General features: G+C 33.6%; 1 protein-coding gene across 3 annotated transcripts in view; it reads right to left on the bottom strand.

The window, feature by feature from the left end:
- Positions 1 to 2,448: 2,448 nt before the first annotated feature.
- Positions 2,449 to 13,888, bottom strand: part of LOC149578362 (GPI transamidase subunit PIG-U) — a 118,136-nt gene continuing 106,696 nt past the window's right edge. For 2 of the 3 annotated variants that reach the window (XM_089828489.1, XM_089828497.1), the window contains exons 9-14: positions 4,401 to 4,457; positions 4,106 to 4,274; positions 3,865 to 3,922; positions 3,587 to 3,672; positions 3,118 to 3,174; positions 2,449 to 2,999 (exon numbers count right to left, since the gene is read on the bottom strand). In XM_089828489.1, coding sequence (XP_089684615.1) covers positions 2,925 to 2,999; positions 3,118 to 3,174; positions 3,587 to 3,672; positions 3,865 to 3,922; positions 4,106 to 4,274; positions 4,401 to 4,457 — 502 coding nt within the window. In that variant the 3' untranslated portion in view covers positions 2,449 to 2,924. Of the gene's footprint in view, positions 3,000 to 3,117; positions 3,175 to 3,586; positions 3,673 to 3,840; positions 3,923 to 4,105; positions 4,275 to 4,400; positions 4,458 to 13,888 lie in introns of all 3 variants that reach the window. The other variant, XR_016364361.1, reaches the window with a different exon arrangement.

Here is a 13,888-nt window from a genome sequence, read left to right as displayed (position 1 = left end):
AAGCTTTTGTCTCCTTTATATAATACTACAACAATATTGATTTGCGCTTACATGGTATCAAGTAGGTCAATGAAATTTTGTAAAATTTAGTAATTTCTTGAGGAAAATTTTGAGTTTCTTCTAATCTAGATTTTTTTACCAAAATTTTGTTTTCCAAATTTTTCAAATAAAAACTATTGGAGGAATTTTATGAAATTTGTTGTTCGTCTTCAAAGATTTTTTATGGAAATTGCAACCCTAGTTGTGAGTTTTTTATTGCGTGATTTCTTAGCATGGACAATAGTCTATAATTTTTTTTAGTTTGCATGTGATTTGCATGCTCTTGCATTCACTTGCATATTACATGCATGTGTTATTTTACCATGCAAAGTCTCATATTTTGCCAACTAAAGAATTTGCTGATGTGCTTAAAAAATTATATAGTGAGTTTTCATGTTTTTTCCTTCAAAAAAATTTTAATGAATTTTCATTTTTTTTTTCAATTTTTTTTTAAATTTCTTGTGGACTCATAACTTTTCCCTCAACTTTTTTTTCCCTTCAAAATTTATGATGGGTCTTCATAATTTTTTCACTTGAAAGTTATTTGATGGATTTCATGAAATTTTCTAATGGGATTTAATAAAAAAATTGTGTTTTCATAATTTTTCCCTTCAAATTTTCTGATGGGTTTTCATAACTTTTCCCATTTAAAAAAATCTGATGGATATTCATAATTTTTCACTTGAAATTTTATTTGATAGGATTTTATAATTTTTCCTTTTAAAAAAGTCAGATTTTGTAATTCGCAATGTTGTGTGAATCTTTTCATGAGTTGATAATTTTTTCCTAGAGAATCATTTCATCGGTTTATAATTATTTACTAAAATTTTATATCTTAGGTTTTATCGTTTTTCTTAAAAAATGAAGCTTTGTATTCTCTTATCAATGTCTCAAATTTTGTTGTCTAGTTTTGATCAATTTTTCACTTCAAAAATCATATCTGATTTTTTCAATTTTTCTCCTTAAAAAATTGTGAATTTTTACAATCTATTTTGGGGCATCTTACTCATTTGCAAAGTTTGCAGAGTTTGTCATTTTTTTTTCAAAATCGTGCTATTTCTCAATATTTGTCCGTCTCTAAAGAAGAGTAGCTTTGTTATCCAATATCAGATTGGATGTTTTGTGATGATTTCTAGTCAAATGTTTTGCTTTCTTTGGTGGTGTTACTAGTAGACTCATCGCAGTGGCAGAGTCCTCTCTTTTTGCAAAGCTTTATGAAGGGGGCATCCTTCTCTATTTTCTTTTGGACAAATTTTGGATTCTTGGTCATTTACATTTTGTAGATCCAGGGAGGGTCTCAGCAATAGCAATTTTTTTTAAGAATTTATGACCAAAAGACTACAAGTAGACATTGACCATTAAGGGAGGGTAAAAAAATATTATAATGTTTATTTAATGGTCATCTTAGTTTTTAGTTCTTAGACAGTTTCTAGTTTCATCTTTAGTTCATGACTGTTTCTTTCAAAAACATCATCTTCGTAAATCTATATAAAGAGTTTTCATCTATTTTGTTTAATACAACCACAACATCAATTTACCATACCACATTGAAGGCCATTCCCCATGCCACAAATAGGCAAGCACTACACCAATAGAAAGGTCAGGTAACTTGATCTCTCTTAAGTCATCTAAAATTAAATGCACATGAACACTTAATTGGAAAGTCAAACAATTGATGCAAGAAATTTACATTGAATGTTCATGTATTCAAAGTACAATGGAACCTTATATCAGACTGTCAAACTGAGTCATACTTAAATCTGTTATTTATTATAAATAAAATAATTTAGCCATAATTTTGTACATTTGTGACATTTGGATAACAGCAGAATCTCTTGCTGCAAACTGGAGCAGGCATAAGGTTATGTTAGAAACAGCTGCAGTTGAGGTTGCAACAAATTGCTGGGGATGAAGACCAGTGATGGAGGCATCACTGGGAGCAGTGCAAGCAGTGCCCATCCCCAGTGGTGCTGCAAAAGGAGTTGACGAATCAAGCCTGCTGGAGTCTAATCACATGGTGGCGTGCTGTAATGATGTCTCAATGCACATTGATGCTGGTTGAACATTGTCATTTAGTTGTTTTGTATTTAGTTTCTTGATCTGTTGTCTGGTTCATGGTTCCCTGTAGTGCTTATTAGTGGTGCTAAAGATGTTCTAATATGAATCCTGTGAGTGAGAGTACATCTTAGGCTACTGGGATGTTAACAGAGATTTGGCTAACTTCATATTAAGAGGTGATACACATTTTGTACAATGCAGGCTGCTATTTTCTTATCCATATCTTAAATCCAAGATTTAGTAAAGATGTCTGCTTCCCAATGAAAGAGTAGCAACCCTATAGAATGTCCATTACATCATTAAATTAGACTACTATTAAGAAGTTTGTACATAAATGATGCTAAATGCTAGTTATCAAGAATATAATAAATTGTCCTTGGCATTAGCAGGAGTGCTAGTTCTCAATAATACAAATTCCTGTTCTTGGCATTAGCAAAAGATACAATAAGTCTTGCTACTGAAATAGCCCAGAAACTATTTTTGGACAAAGCCGTTGATCTAAGAGAAACCCACCTTTATCTTACATCAGTGTCACTATTCAGTTCCAAATATAATTAAGATGGATGTTGAAATGTTTAATGACTCCCTTTGGCAGATTAGTATTTCCTTTTCCAACTGAAAAAAGGTAAAGGATATCACCAAAATTCTGCATAAGAGTCGGGATTGTGTCGTTTAGGTAGATCAATGAGAGAGGCAATTCAAATCAGCAGAGTTCTATTACAACTTGTTAGTATGCCCTCTTGTAACTGTGCCATCAGAAGCCATGCTCAACCAATGACTGTATTGAGGATTTTCTATAAAAATCAATCACTATATTCACCCAATGTCTATGTATTCAGTAGTTTCCATAAAGATCGATCATAACGTAATATTGTACCGACACTTTCCACAATCAAAATCAGCTGTAAAGAAAGACAAAATTAATACAAAATACATGAATAAAATTTATGCATTAAATACTTAGAATTAGTTGGGCACTCTTGATGGATGGATAAATGGATGGATGGAACTTCCGCTTACTTGAAAACTGGAGTAGGCCAAGGCTGTGGCAAAATAAAAATTTGCATTTCCAGTCCCCTGCATAAGTTTGAGAAATTATTTTTAATTGAATCGTCACACTTTTATAATCATGGTGAAACCATAAAATAAATATCACCTAGGCTACAATCTTTGAGGCAGTCTATCCCACTTCAATGAGAAGATCAAAGTTTAATATAATTAAAAATGAAGACAAATCTAGATACAGGCTTGTGTAGATTAGCAGTAATACTAAGCACTCAAATAAGATTTGTTGAGCAGAGAAATAACAGTGATTTAAGAACAAGTACTTAGACAGTATATGAGTGTTTGCCCTATCATGGAAAGGTAAGAGAATTGAGAAATTTCAAATTCCACATCATTATGATCAGGCAGAATTTACTAAAGCATGAATTTATATGCATGAGCACACAAGGTAGAGCAGAGTATTGTAGAAGAGAGTGATAGGTACCCTCCAAATCCAAAGGTTGTACATTACTGGACTCAAGAGAGCTATTCCAGCAAACCCATTCAAAAGGAAGAAGGAGAAGCGCATTCCTGTACAGGAAAATTCAAGGTTCCAAAATTATTATCTGCCAAATATATAGAACACCAAACATAGACTTATTTTCCATCAGATGAAAGTATAAGAGGTATTGAAAATAAGGAAATAATAGAATGTAACTAAGAAAATCATTATCAAAACATCTGTTGCAGCAGATATACCTTACTAAACTTTTGGAACCTCACCTGCAAGTTCATGTATAAAAAGAGCAAGGAGAGCAATGTAAAGTGCAGAGTCGCCAACCTATTTATTCAACCAAAAAACAGTTTATATTTATATGTGCAAAGTAAAGATCATGTGTATTTCACTTATCTTCTACACCACCTAACCAACATTTCAAATGAAATTCTTACTTCAATTGTCATTACAATTTTGTAGGAACCAAAGAACTCTTGGGCTAGTTGAGTAATAATATGCATTACTTACTGAAGGATAAGCTTTAAGCATGGAAGTGATGGCAACAAAGACAAAAGCAAGAAAACAGGGTCGGTGGCTGAGGCGTATTGTCAATGGCATCACCATGAACAAAACACATGCATGGAAGACCAAAAGGAAGAAAACTCTAAAGAAGTCAAAGATTTCTGTGAAAAAGTACCTGCAACAGAATAGACCAGGATAAACAATACATGCAATTTGAGCTATAAGAATATATCCCTAAAGCTAGAAACCTCAAAACACACTATGGAATTGCCATCAACTGATGCAGGTCATTTACACTCACCAAAATACGCCTAAATTTGGAGACAAATCTTCAACAGTTAAGATGAAACCATACGTCCTGCAAGATTCAAATTTTTTAATTATTAATAAATCAGAACAGTATAAAAGAAAAGGCATGATTCTAATTTGTAGGAAATGTGCATGTGGGATGGAAGGACAATGAATGATTTGATTATAAATGAATTGAAAAAACTGAAAACTAACTTTTATATATCTGACATACAGCCTGTGTGTATGACTTCAATATAACTTTCATGCTTTCTACCATAAACTATGTTGGTACAGAAGAATGCAAAAATGAGTTTTGAATTTTTGAAGAGATAAAGGCATATCATATAACCCATAGCCAGTTATACAGAATGAACTATAAATCAAGGTATCCAGCATCATAAAAGGGTATAAGATGTGGCATCGTGTCCTCAAAAGATATTATTATTATATTCAGTTACTATAAAGTCTGAAACGTGATTTTAATTTGGACTTTAGAGTTGTTTGCCTTAATGAAACAAGTACATCTATAATAATTTAGTAAATTATCCCCTAATTCCATTGTAAGGGGTGTTCAAAGGAAGTAAAATTCTCATCAAGCAATGAAAATGCAGCAGAAGATATACAAGGAACAAACAATATATGGACCACCATGAAATTCCATCATTGAATGCGGATGCAACTGAAAGTTGGAAGCAGTGTGTGTTAAGGGATGAGCAATACTCCTGGCATTTTCTCAAAATTACAGCAGACATTATGTTTCATTTTTACATAATATTCAAACATACAATGTTCAGAATTAAGAAAGTTATTGTTGTTATATATAGTACATTCAAGGTACTATAATTCTTATATTCATAATTCCCAAACCAAAAAAAGTTGCAAATGATTTGCAATGGGTAGTTCAATATTTTACTCAAGTAACATAACATTGGTATTGTAAGGTTCACTGGATACTAAAGGAAAACAAAAGTGACATTATGGTTCAATAGGTTACCAAAGTGATTCAACACTAAATGGAAGAAAACTGCAATGCATGGCATATGTGTGGACGTAATCCAGGAAAGCAGTTCTATTGTGGTTTGCAAAATCACACCACATGGACCGAGAATACAGGAGTAAAGATTGTAAAACACAAACAAAGCAATATCAATAAATTTGAAACCTAGTCAATTTTTGTATGCGATCTCTCCCACAGCCTTGTGCTCAATAAAATCGGTTCTCTTTACATCTTTTACAGATTTCGTTCGAGCTTGAAATTCAGAACTGCTCAGAAATTCATACAAAAAGAACTAGATAAAATGTGGAGTTAATTTCTCAAGTAGACACGAACTATCAATGGTAGAAGCAGGTCTCTGAAAAAAATCACAATAACTCAAGACATATCAGGTCTTGGACTTGAGACCAATATTTTATTTCATTAATTGCAATATTTTCCAAAAATGCTATCATTGTAGATATCTTCAACAATCATGTGAGTATCATCATGACACACCAAGGCTACAACAATCATCTCTTCATCAACTTTCAGCTGTTTTTCCAAAGAATCATTCACTTTGGCATGTATTTTCTAATTGGTCACCCATAACACTGTCATCCTTCTAAATATTGTTTTTGATTGTTCCACTAGATCAATATCATGTATAAGTGAGTTGTTGTCGCTAAAAATACATGATTCATCACTCCTCACAAGGATGTCATCAATGTCATTGTATGCTTCAACCTCCTGTTTGATTGAGTTGTGTGCAATGATGAGGTGGCTGTCATGTTATCATTTTCAGGCAATTTTTCATCATCTGGAGTCTCCAACACACTATTCCTTCCAATTGGACCATCTTCTTCAAGATGTTTGTCTATAACTAACTCCAACTCACCAATGTAGAGAGTTGCATAACCTATACTTGTATTATTTTCTAGGGGCAAAGATGAGAAATTTTAATATTTTTCGTTGCTGGCCTGAACTTTTTTGTTTGCTGTAACTTCATTATATTCCTCATAAATGTGATTGGATGTCCAAGTTCATTGACATGTGAAACAAATTTGTTCTCCTCATTTGATTTTTGCTCATTTTTTGAGATCCTACAACTTGTTTACCTGCTGATGTTAACTCCTGTTCAGACATTTGCTCTTTGAACATGTCAATCTTGTGTCCAATTAATTCCTCCACAAGCTTGTAAGCCATAGGTGAGATTATGTTCTCCCCTCTCCACATAGCAAACAGATCAAATTTTGATTGCTTGCATATGTCATCGGTCTCATCAAGGATTAATGGCATGATGGTTTTTACACAAGCTCTCACATTGTCCGGATGATGGTTCCTAAATTATTCTAAGAAAATTTGAAACAATTGTCGGATCATCTCCTCACAACCAAGGTCCAACATGAGAATGAAAAATCTGGTTCTTTCCATTAGTTCTACAATCTTTACCTTCTTTCCACAAGTAGGATCCTTGTCATCATGCAATCCTCGTCGGTTGTCCATAATCAACTGCAATACCTTTCCCAATGTGCTATCATTATAAGGAGCAGTAGGAGCTGTTATTCAGATGATTTCACTCAGACAAGAAACAACCATTTGTCTTACACCTTCACTCAGATGCTCCATCAGCCTAGATTGCACTAGGGCAACCGTGGAAGGTTGTAAGGCCCAATTCAAGATTCTCCAATCAGACTGATCCACCTTAGTCAAACGTGATTCTAGCTTCTTCAACCTTAGGAGAAGACCATCACCATATGTTATGAACTCCAATTGCAATCCAGTGATGTGCAATTCATTGCCTATCTCAGTTTCTATCCACAGGTCTCTTATTTGTTCAGTATTGAAAGTCTTATTGATTTCATTGGAGAATACCTTGTGTTTCAGATTTTTCATTGTTCAAAACTGAGTCTTAGCCTCTCACACAGAATATTGTAGAATAGTCTATGTTGGTACTGAGATGTCCTTGCCCAAATGAGATCTCTGTTTGATCTGCTTGAACTACTTTCCCTAATTATCGATTTGTGTATCTGAATTGCAGCAGAATTATTTTTTTCAAGATAGCAGATTTGCAGTTTATACCAACAGATAACATGAAAATAATTTAAGTGTTACAAATCAAATTGTGGGTATTAACCAAGATGTAAAGATAATCCTTGTGATCCCTGTTCACAACAGTGCTGCTTCAGCTACTCTCCAACAATGATACGAAACTATGTTAATTCTCTGAATTATTTACTTCGAGAAGCAGTGTTTCCTTCAGAAACCAATCTACAGTCACCCAGACAGCACAGCTACAAACTAGGGTGATATTCATGTTAAACTTGATGTTGCTCGGTACACTCAGATTTCATGGAATCTTCTGCACTGAAACTCCCTTCATCCTATCTACAATGGTGTTTTAAGTTTGTTCTTTAACACCAAATTCATAGGTTCATGCAAATGTATGACTGACGTCAATGAACTCCACATGTGCAATAAGGAAAATCTGTGGTGCTGACTCAGCTGCACCAGTAAAAAAGTAACTGCAAAGTGCCTAATTGTGAAGTTCCAAATACACCAGTTATTTATTGCAACCACTTATACAACTCCCTCGTATCATTTTTTTGCAATGCCTGCAAATACCTGCTTTTCAGAAACAACATACTACTAACTGCTCCTAAATACCCGACACCATCTTCCAACATATAAATGCTCAAATTTATTTTATTCTCTGTCACCTGTCCAATTTCTATCGTTTCCTAGAGTGTCAGTGCAAACAAAACCAGAAAATGAATCGGAGACCATTGTATCAAGAGTGGTTTTTGAGTTGGCCCAGCGTTTCCTCTTCCATACATTACCAAAACGTTCTTTGTGCACTTTGCCAAATACTTCACCAAGTGGAGTCTTGAGACCACAAGAAATGCTCTGTAGAGATTTGGAACGACCCAGCAACAATACATATTTTTTCCCAATCTGCTTCAGCTTTGAGCAATCATACGTCAAACTTCCCAGCGATTTCTAACACCAAATGAAGCTTCAAAGCAAAACTCTCGTCCACGGCAATGCTTTTCTATTGGAAATTTTAGTAACTGACCTTTGCGAAAACTATAGGTTGCAACACTGTGCCCTTGGAATTATTTGCCAACAAATTAAATTATTTTAAGCGCAATAGAATCCAAGCATGCAAATATGATAGTTTTCAAGTTGCTTAAATTAAATTATGTTGGATAAATTAAATTATATATATGAGATATATAAATAATTTATGCCAAATATTATATATGCAATAATTAACTTAAATATATAGATAGATAGATAGATAGATAGTAAATTGAGAAAATATTATTTGTGATATAACAATAACTAATGTGAGTTAATTAATTAACAAGAGATGTGCCTCTTTATATCACATATATGTTCATTAGAATAGTAACTTGAAACACACATAAAAATTAACAAGTCCTATTACAAGTTACAGCAATGAAAATTTGATCCTACTTTAACATGGTATCAGAGCAGGTTCGATTCCCTGCCTGCAATAAGAAAAGAACAATCATTTGAACTGCTCTAAAAAAAAAATTAAAATTTAAGAAATATATTTTTGATCTTATTATTTGAAGTTTTTATCTCTTTACGTTCATCTACCACCATTTGTGCGGGAAGTGGATCTCGTACATACAGATCTATGAGCTGAGGATCGGCAAGGCGAGTAGTTGTTCCATTTTGCAGACCTCGCTTATTGACACAATTATCACAGATCAAGCACATTGTTGTTTTGGCATAAAGTGTCATAAGTAGATCCATGTTTTTACTACTGTGTTCATATACTGTCAGATCATGGCTTAATTGCCTTCACTATGTTTGGCTTTCTACAACATTACATGATTGGCACGCATCTAATCTAGAGGCACCAGTTCTATCAGAGGTTGTCTCCTTTGGTCTACAAATTTGTGATTGCTCTCATAATTGATCCATGTGGCCTTGATGATATGTTAGTTCATGTTTTGTGTAGTGAAGTGCACATTGAATCAAGGTGATCAACAGTCTCATGTGTTGAGATCATGATCTATGGTGGTTCAATTGTCTGAGTAGACATTTCCTGGCCCGTATGTGGGATTAACTGCATAGTTTCTCTCTTCAGCTCATCCTCATCTGCAAATACTATAAATATTCGAAGTCTGTAGTGATCCAGATCCGGATATCTTTTGATTGGGCTTCAGCACAAAGCACTAGGTTTGAGAGTTGTACGACATGCTCTTTCTAATTTCAAATCAAACAGAAGCAATGCTTAAGATGTGCATAGTAGACCGTTGAGGCAACATACACTAGAAGTTTTCTGGTCATTGATACAGATATAGCTGAAAGTATTACAACTTGGATTCACACCATCATATGACATATTCAGTGCTGACTCTCTTGACCACTTTGAGGTCTAAGCACTTCAAGCCCTCATAACGAGTGGCAAATAATATTATGAAGTTATCAGTATCACTACAACGAAACATAACCAAACTGGTAGAGGTTATGATTCAAGTCAACAGATCGTTCGTCCAATATGATTGCAAATTTTGAAGCTCGATAGAACCCGGTAACTCATCACCTCTGCATTGGTACTCATCAGGATTGCTGAAATTTGAAATTTTCAGGATTTAATTGTTGGTGTTGAGTGGACTGCAGTTGCACCAAATTTATGGCAGTGAGTTTGAGGTTGCAAATGGAAGGTGTATATCTTCTATAGTTGGTGCTCGAATACATTTGAGATGACATGAAAGATACAATAGTATCAGCAGTTTGATATACCATTGATCTATCCTAACCAGGAAGCTATTATCTGGTGGAACCTTGAAAGCATCAATAATTTGCATTGGTATTGAATAATGAGTGCCAGAAACATCTCCATTAAACAACCTTAAATGTTTGATTCGATATTCATTAAGCATCAAAGTCATTGACAAAAGTTTTTTTGCCTTTTACTGTGACAAAATCTTGAACGCTATCGTGGGAGTCACATTAATGCAGTTCTTTTGGTCTTTTGTTCGATAGTGCGGATGTGTATGTGTAGCGAAAAACTATTCCATTTGCCATTAGGAGTATTGATCAACAGAGAGTGAAAGCATGTGAGTCCATTGCTTCCTAGTTTGGCTCCTTTGTTTGATCAGCAAATATTCCTGAGAAGTGTTCGTGAGATAAGCTGAACGCCCAGTCATTCAGAGAAGGCACTCAACCATGAGTTTGTGATTAGGTCTGAGGTGAATGACCAAGTCTTAGATAAATTACTGAAGGAAGATGAATACTGTAGCAACTGACTTTGTAGTACATGAGTTATTGAGTTATATGGGAGGCCTTAGGGACTCAGATTACGATAATGATGTGATTCTCTGCAAGGGTTGAAAGCTTGTTCTAGTTGCTCCTGTATAATGAGATAAGTTCTATGTCTCTTGATTACTACATTTATTTGCATATTGTAGTCAATCTTGTAACTAATCCATGCATATAATATAAGAGTTATTTTCTTTATTATGCTCTTGTTCTTTTCTTTGATCTCCATGGATGATTCTTTGAAATGAAGAAAAAGAACATAAAGAAGTTTTCCATATGTGATGTGATGCAAAATTACTCAATGATATAAGAGTGGGAATTTCACATTGTAGGGGGAATAATAAACAATGTTTCATTCCCATTTGAACTATCCTCCAAAGGGAGATGTCAGAGAGGAGACACCATCAAGGATGTTCTACCAGGAAAAGAAGATTGGTGCTTTAGGCATGCTACTAAATATTGTGCAGAACTCTATCTTATGGCAGTAGCTCCAAAGAAGTTTTAATCTCAAATTTGTTAGTCATTTGATGATGATACTAGATAATGTGATGCTCTTGAAGCAAATATCTTTGATCATTAAGACAATGAAGTATCCCTCTATATTAAGTGGGAATTTGACAATTAATTAAGAGGCAACCTTGGACAAAGAGAGGGAGTACACCATGTTGAGATGGATTCTCCAGTGATCAAAAACTATAGCAGTTAAAGGATGATGATTCTAAGGATAAAGTTTCATGTCTGTAAGTTGGAAGGCCTTATGCTATCAAAATACCTATTGAACTAGGGAGCACGACATGACTTGCTTCCAAGAGGTTAGAAGAATGGTAATAAATTCAGAGGGAGTCTGACAGTTCATTGGAGAGAACCATGCACTAAGAGGTCCGAAAAGTTGATATTAGACTTAGAAGGAGTTTTGATACTTTATTATTAACCTTAACAAGAAGGTCAAAATGTTTGTGTTTCTTCGTAAAGGAGAATTTCCATGTGCAATCAATTATAATACATTCTTGTCTATGAGAGATAAGTTTGAGGTGAAAACCTTATTCTTTGATATGTTTCATGATGGATTTCATGACAACACCACATTATGGTATCCATGGTGACTTCATGTGAAATTTTGATGTCATTTGTGTATGGGCCTGCCCCTTGTGTACATCATGAGAAAGTGACAACTTTCGAATGATCATCACTTGTATTTGAAGAAGTTATTGGAAGGTGACAATCATACAATAACTTAAATCATGATATACATTTTTTGTAAATGTTGAAATAGATCATGAAAGGCTTTATCTTCTAAATAACAACTATGTGTTAGATATTATTAAGTTGACTATCTATAAGTTGTTTGTATAGATATGTGATAGGTACTTGGTGAATATCTTGCCTTGATATTCTGATAGGCCACTACCACAATTGAGTACTTGGTGAATATCATTTAGTTGATGTTTTGATAGGCCATTACTCAAAGCACTTGGTGAATATCATTTAATTGATGTTTCGATAGGCCAATGCTCATGTTACCTAATATGATATCGAATAGTAATTGGTCATTATCATGTTTTGATATTCCAATAGGCCAATACTTATATGATATCATATATGGAAATCTTCTGATCAAAGATTTTATGAATGTGTTATTTTTGAAATATTACCAATGGTGTAATATATCTATGTTTTATCCTTCTTCATTAAGAGGGAGTGTTAATGTTATAATTCTTTCAGATAAATTAAATTATGTATATGACATAAATAATTTATGCCAAATATAATACATATGCAATAATTAACTTATGTTAAGAGTGTGTGTGTATATATATATATATATATAAGATTGTTATATAACCTTTATAATACATTGAGAAAATATTATTTGTGATATAACAATAACTAATGTGAATTTATATATTAACAAGAGACATGTCTTTATAAGAGACGTGCCTCTTTATATCACATATATGTTCATTAGAATAGTAACTTGAAACACACATAAGAATTTACCAATTGCTATTACAAGTTACAACAATGAAAAATGATCCTACTTTAGCAATTTGAATAGTTGATTTGAAGATATATTCCACTTGTTACATCTACTGAATGTTTTAAAATATTGTTATTCACTATAGTCTAGTGATACATATTTTAAAGCACAACCTGATAAGTTCCCTCCAACACTCATATTCACATCATCTTTATCATCGTTTTTAATTCTCCCCAACAATATGTCTTTTACATTCGTGATTGTAGCTTTCGCGACTACAATAATCTCATTCATCACACATCACCAAGAGCATTACCAAGTTGACAAAATTCTATAACAACAATGAGGAGTTTGAAAATTGGAAACCTCTTCCTTCCCATGCACCGAACATCTTCTTCTTCATGCTGATTCAAGGACCAAAGTTTTAAAGAAAACCTCAAGCCAAGCTGATGATGACAAGAAGCTTGTGAAAGACCCTCAACAACTATTGAATGGCTACCACTTACTCACCTAAGTAGCTCCCGTATGACAGAAAAGGGCCATAGAACTTCTAAATCTTTCCTTCCAAGTAGAGATGACAAATATAGAATTAATCATTCATGAAATATGAAATACATTATAGTCTTCATTAAATATTTGCCAATGATAGCTTCAATCTTAAGTAATCGAGTCCTTCTGATTTATTTGTCGGCCAATAGTCACTCACACAGATATAAAAACCTTCAATGTTTACCAAAGGTTCAAACTTTCAAACTTTCTTTGAAGTTCCAGTATTTGAGTTGGGCGCATGATTTCATATATTACGAAGTCCTTGATGCAAATACATAATGGATTTCAAAACCTATGGACTACAGACTTAGTTTCTCTGAGATAACGGAAAACATAAAGGATCTAAGATATAATGCCCGATTTATTAATAGAGCGTGCACACATATATTTGATCCTTACTCGAACCCAACACAATAGTAACCTGTTGAAAACTCTCAACTATCTATAAATTAAATTTTAATTTTGGCAGATATACGAATTTCGAAAACATTGTCTCTAAAACGGAATTTCCAATAAAATTTTGATAAACCCCTTTTCAAAAATTATTTTTTAACAAACTCCACAAGATAGCTAGACTTTTAGCTCTAGCAATAGCATCACTTTATTTCTCACATAGAAATATCCTTCCAAACCTCCAATAGAATACAATTTTCAAAACATTTATTTAAAAATTTAAACCGTTCAGATTAAACCTTCT

This window comes from Cupressus sempervirens, chromosome 1 (assembly GCF_028749045.1).
Source record: "Cupressus sempervirens isolate cs-2001-9-10 chromosome 1, ASM2874904v1, whole genome shotgun sequence".
Lineage (NCBI taxonomy): Eukaryota > Viridiplantae > Streptophyta > Pinopsida > Cupressales > Cupressaceae > Cupressus > Cupressus sempervirens.
Note: the sequence above shows the minus strand (reverse complement) of the source record. Positions and strands in the feature narration are given on the sequence as shown.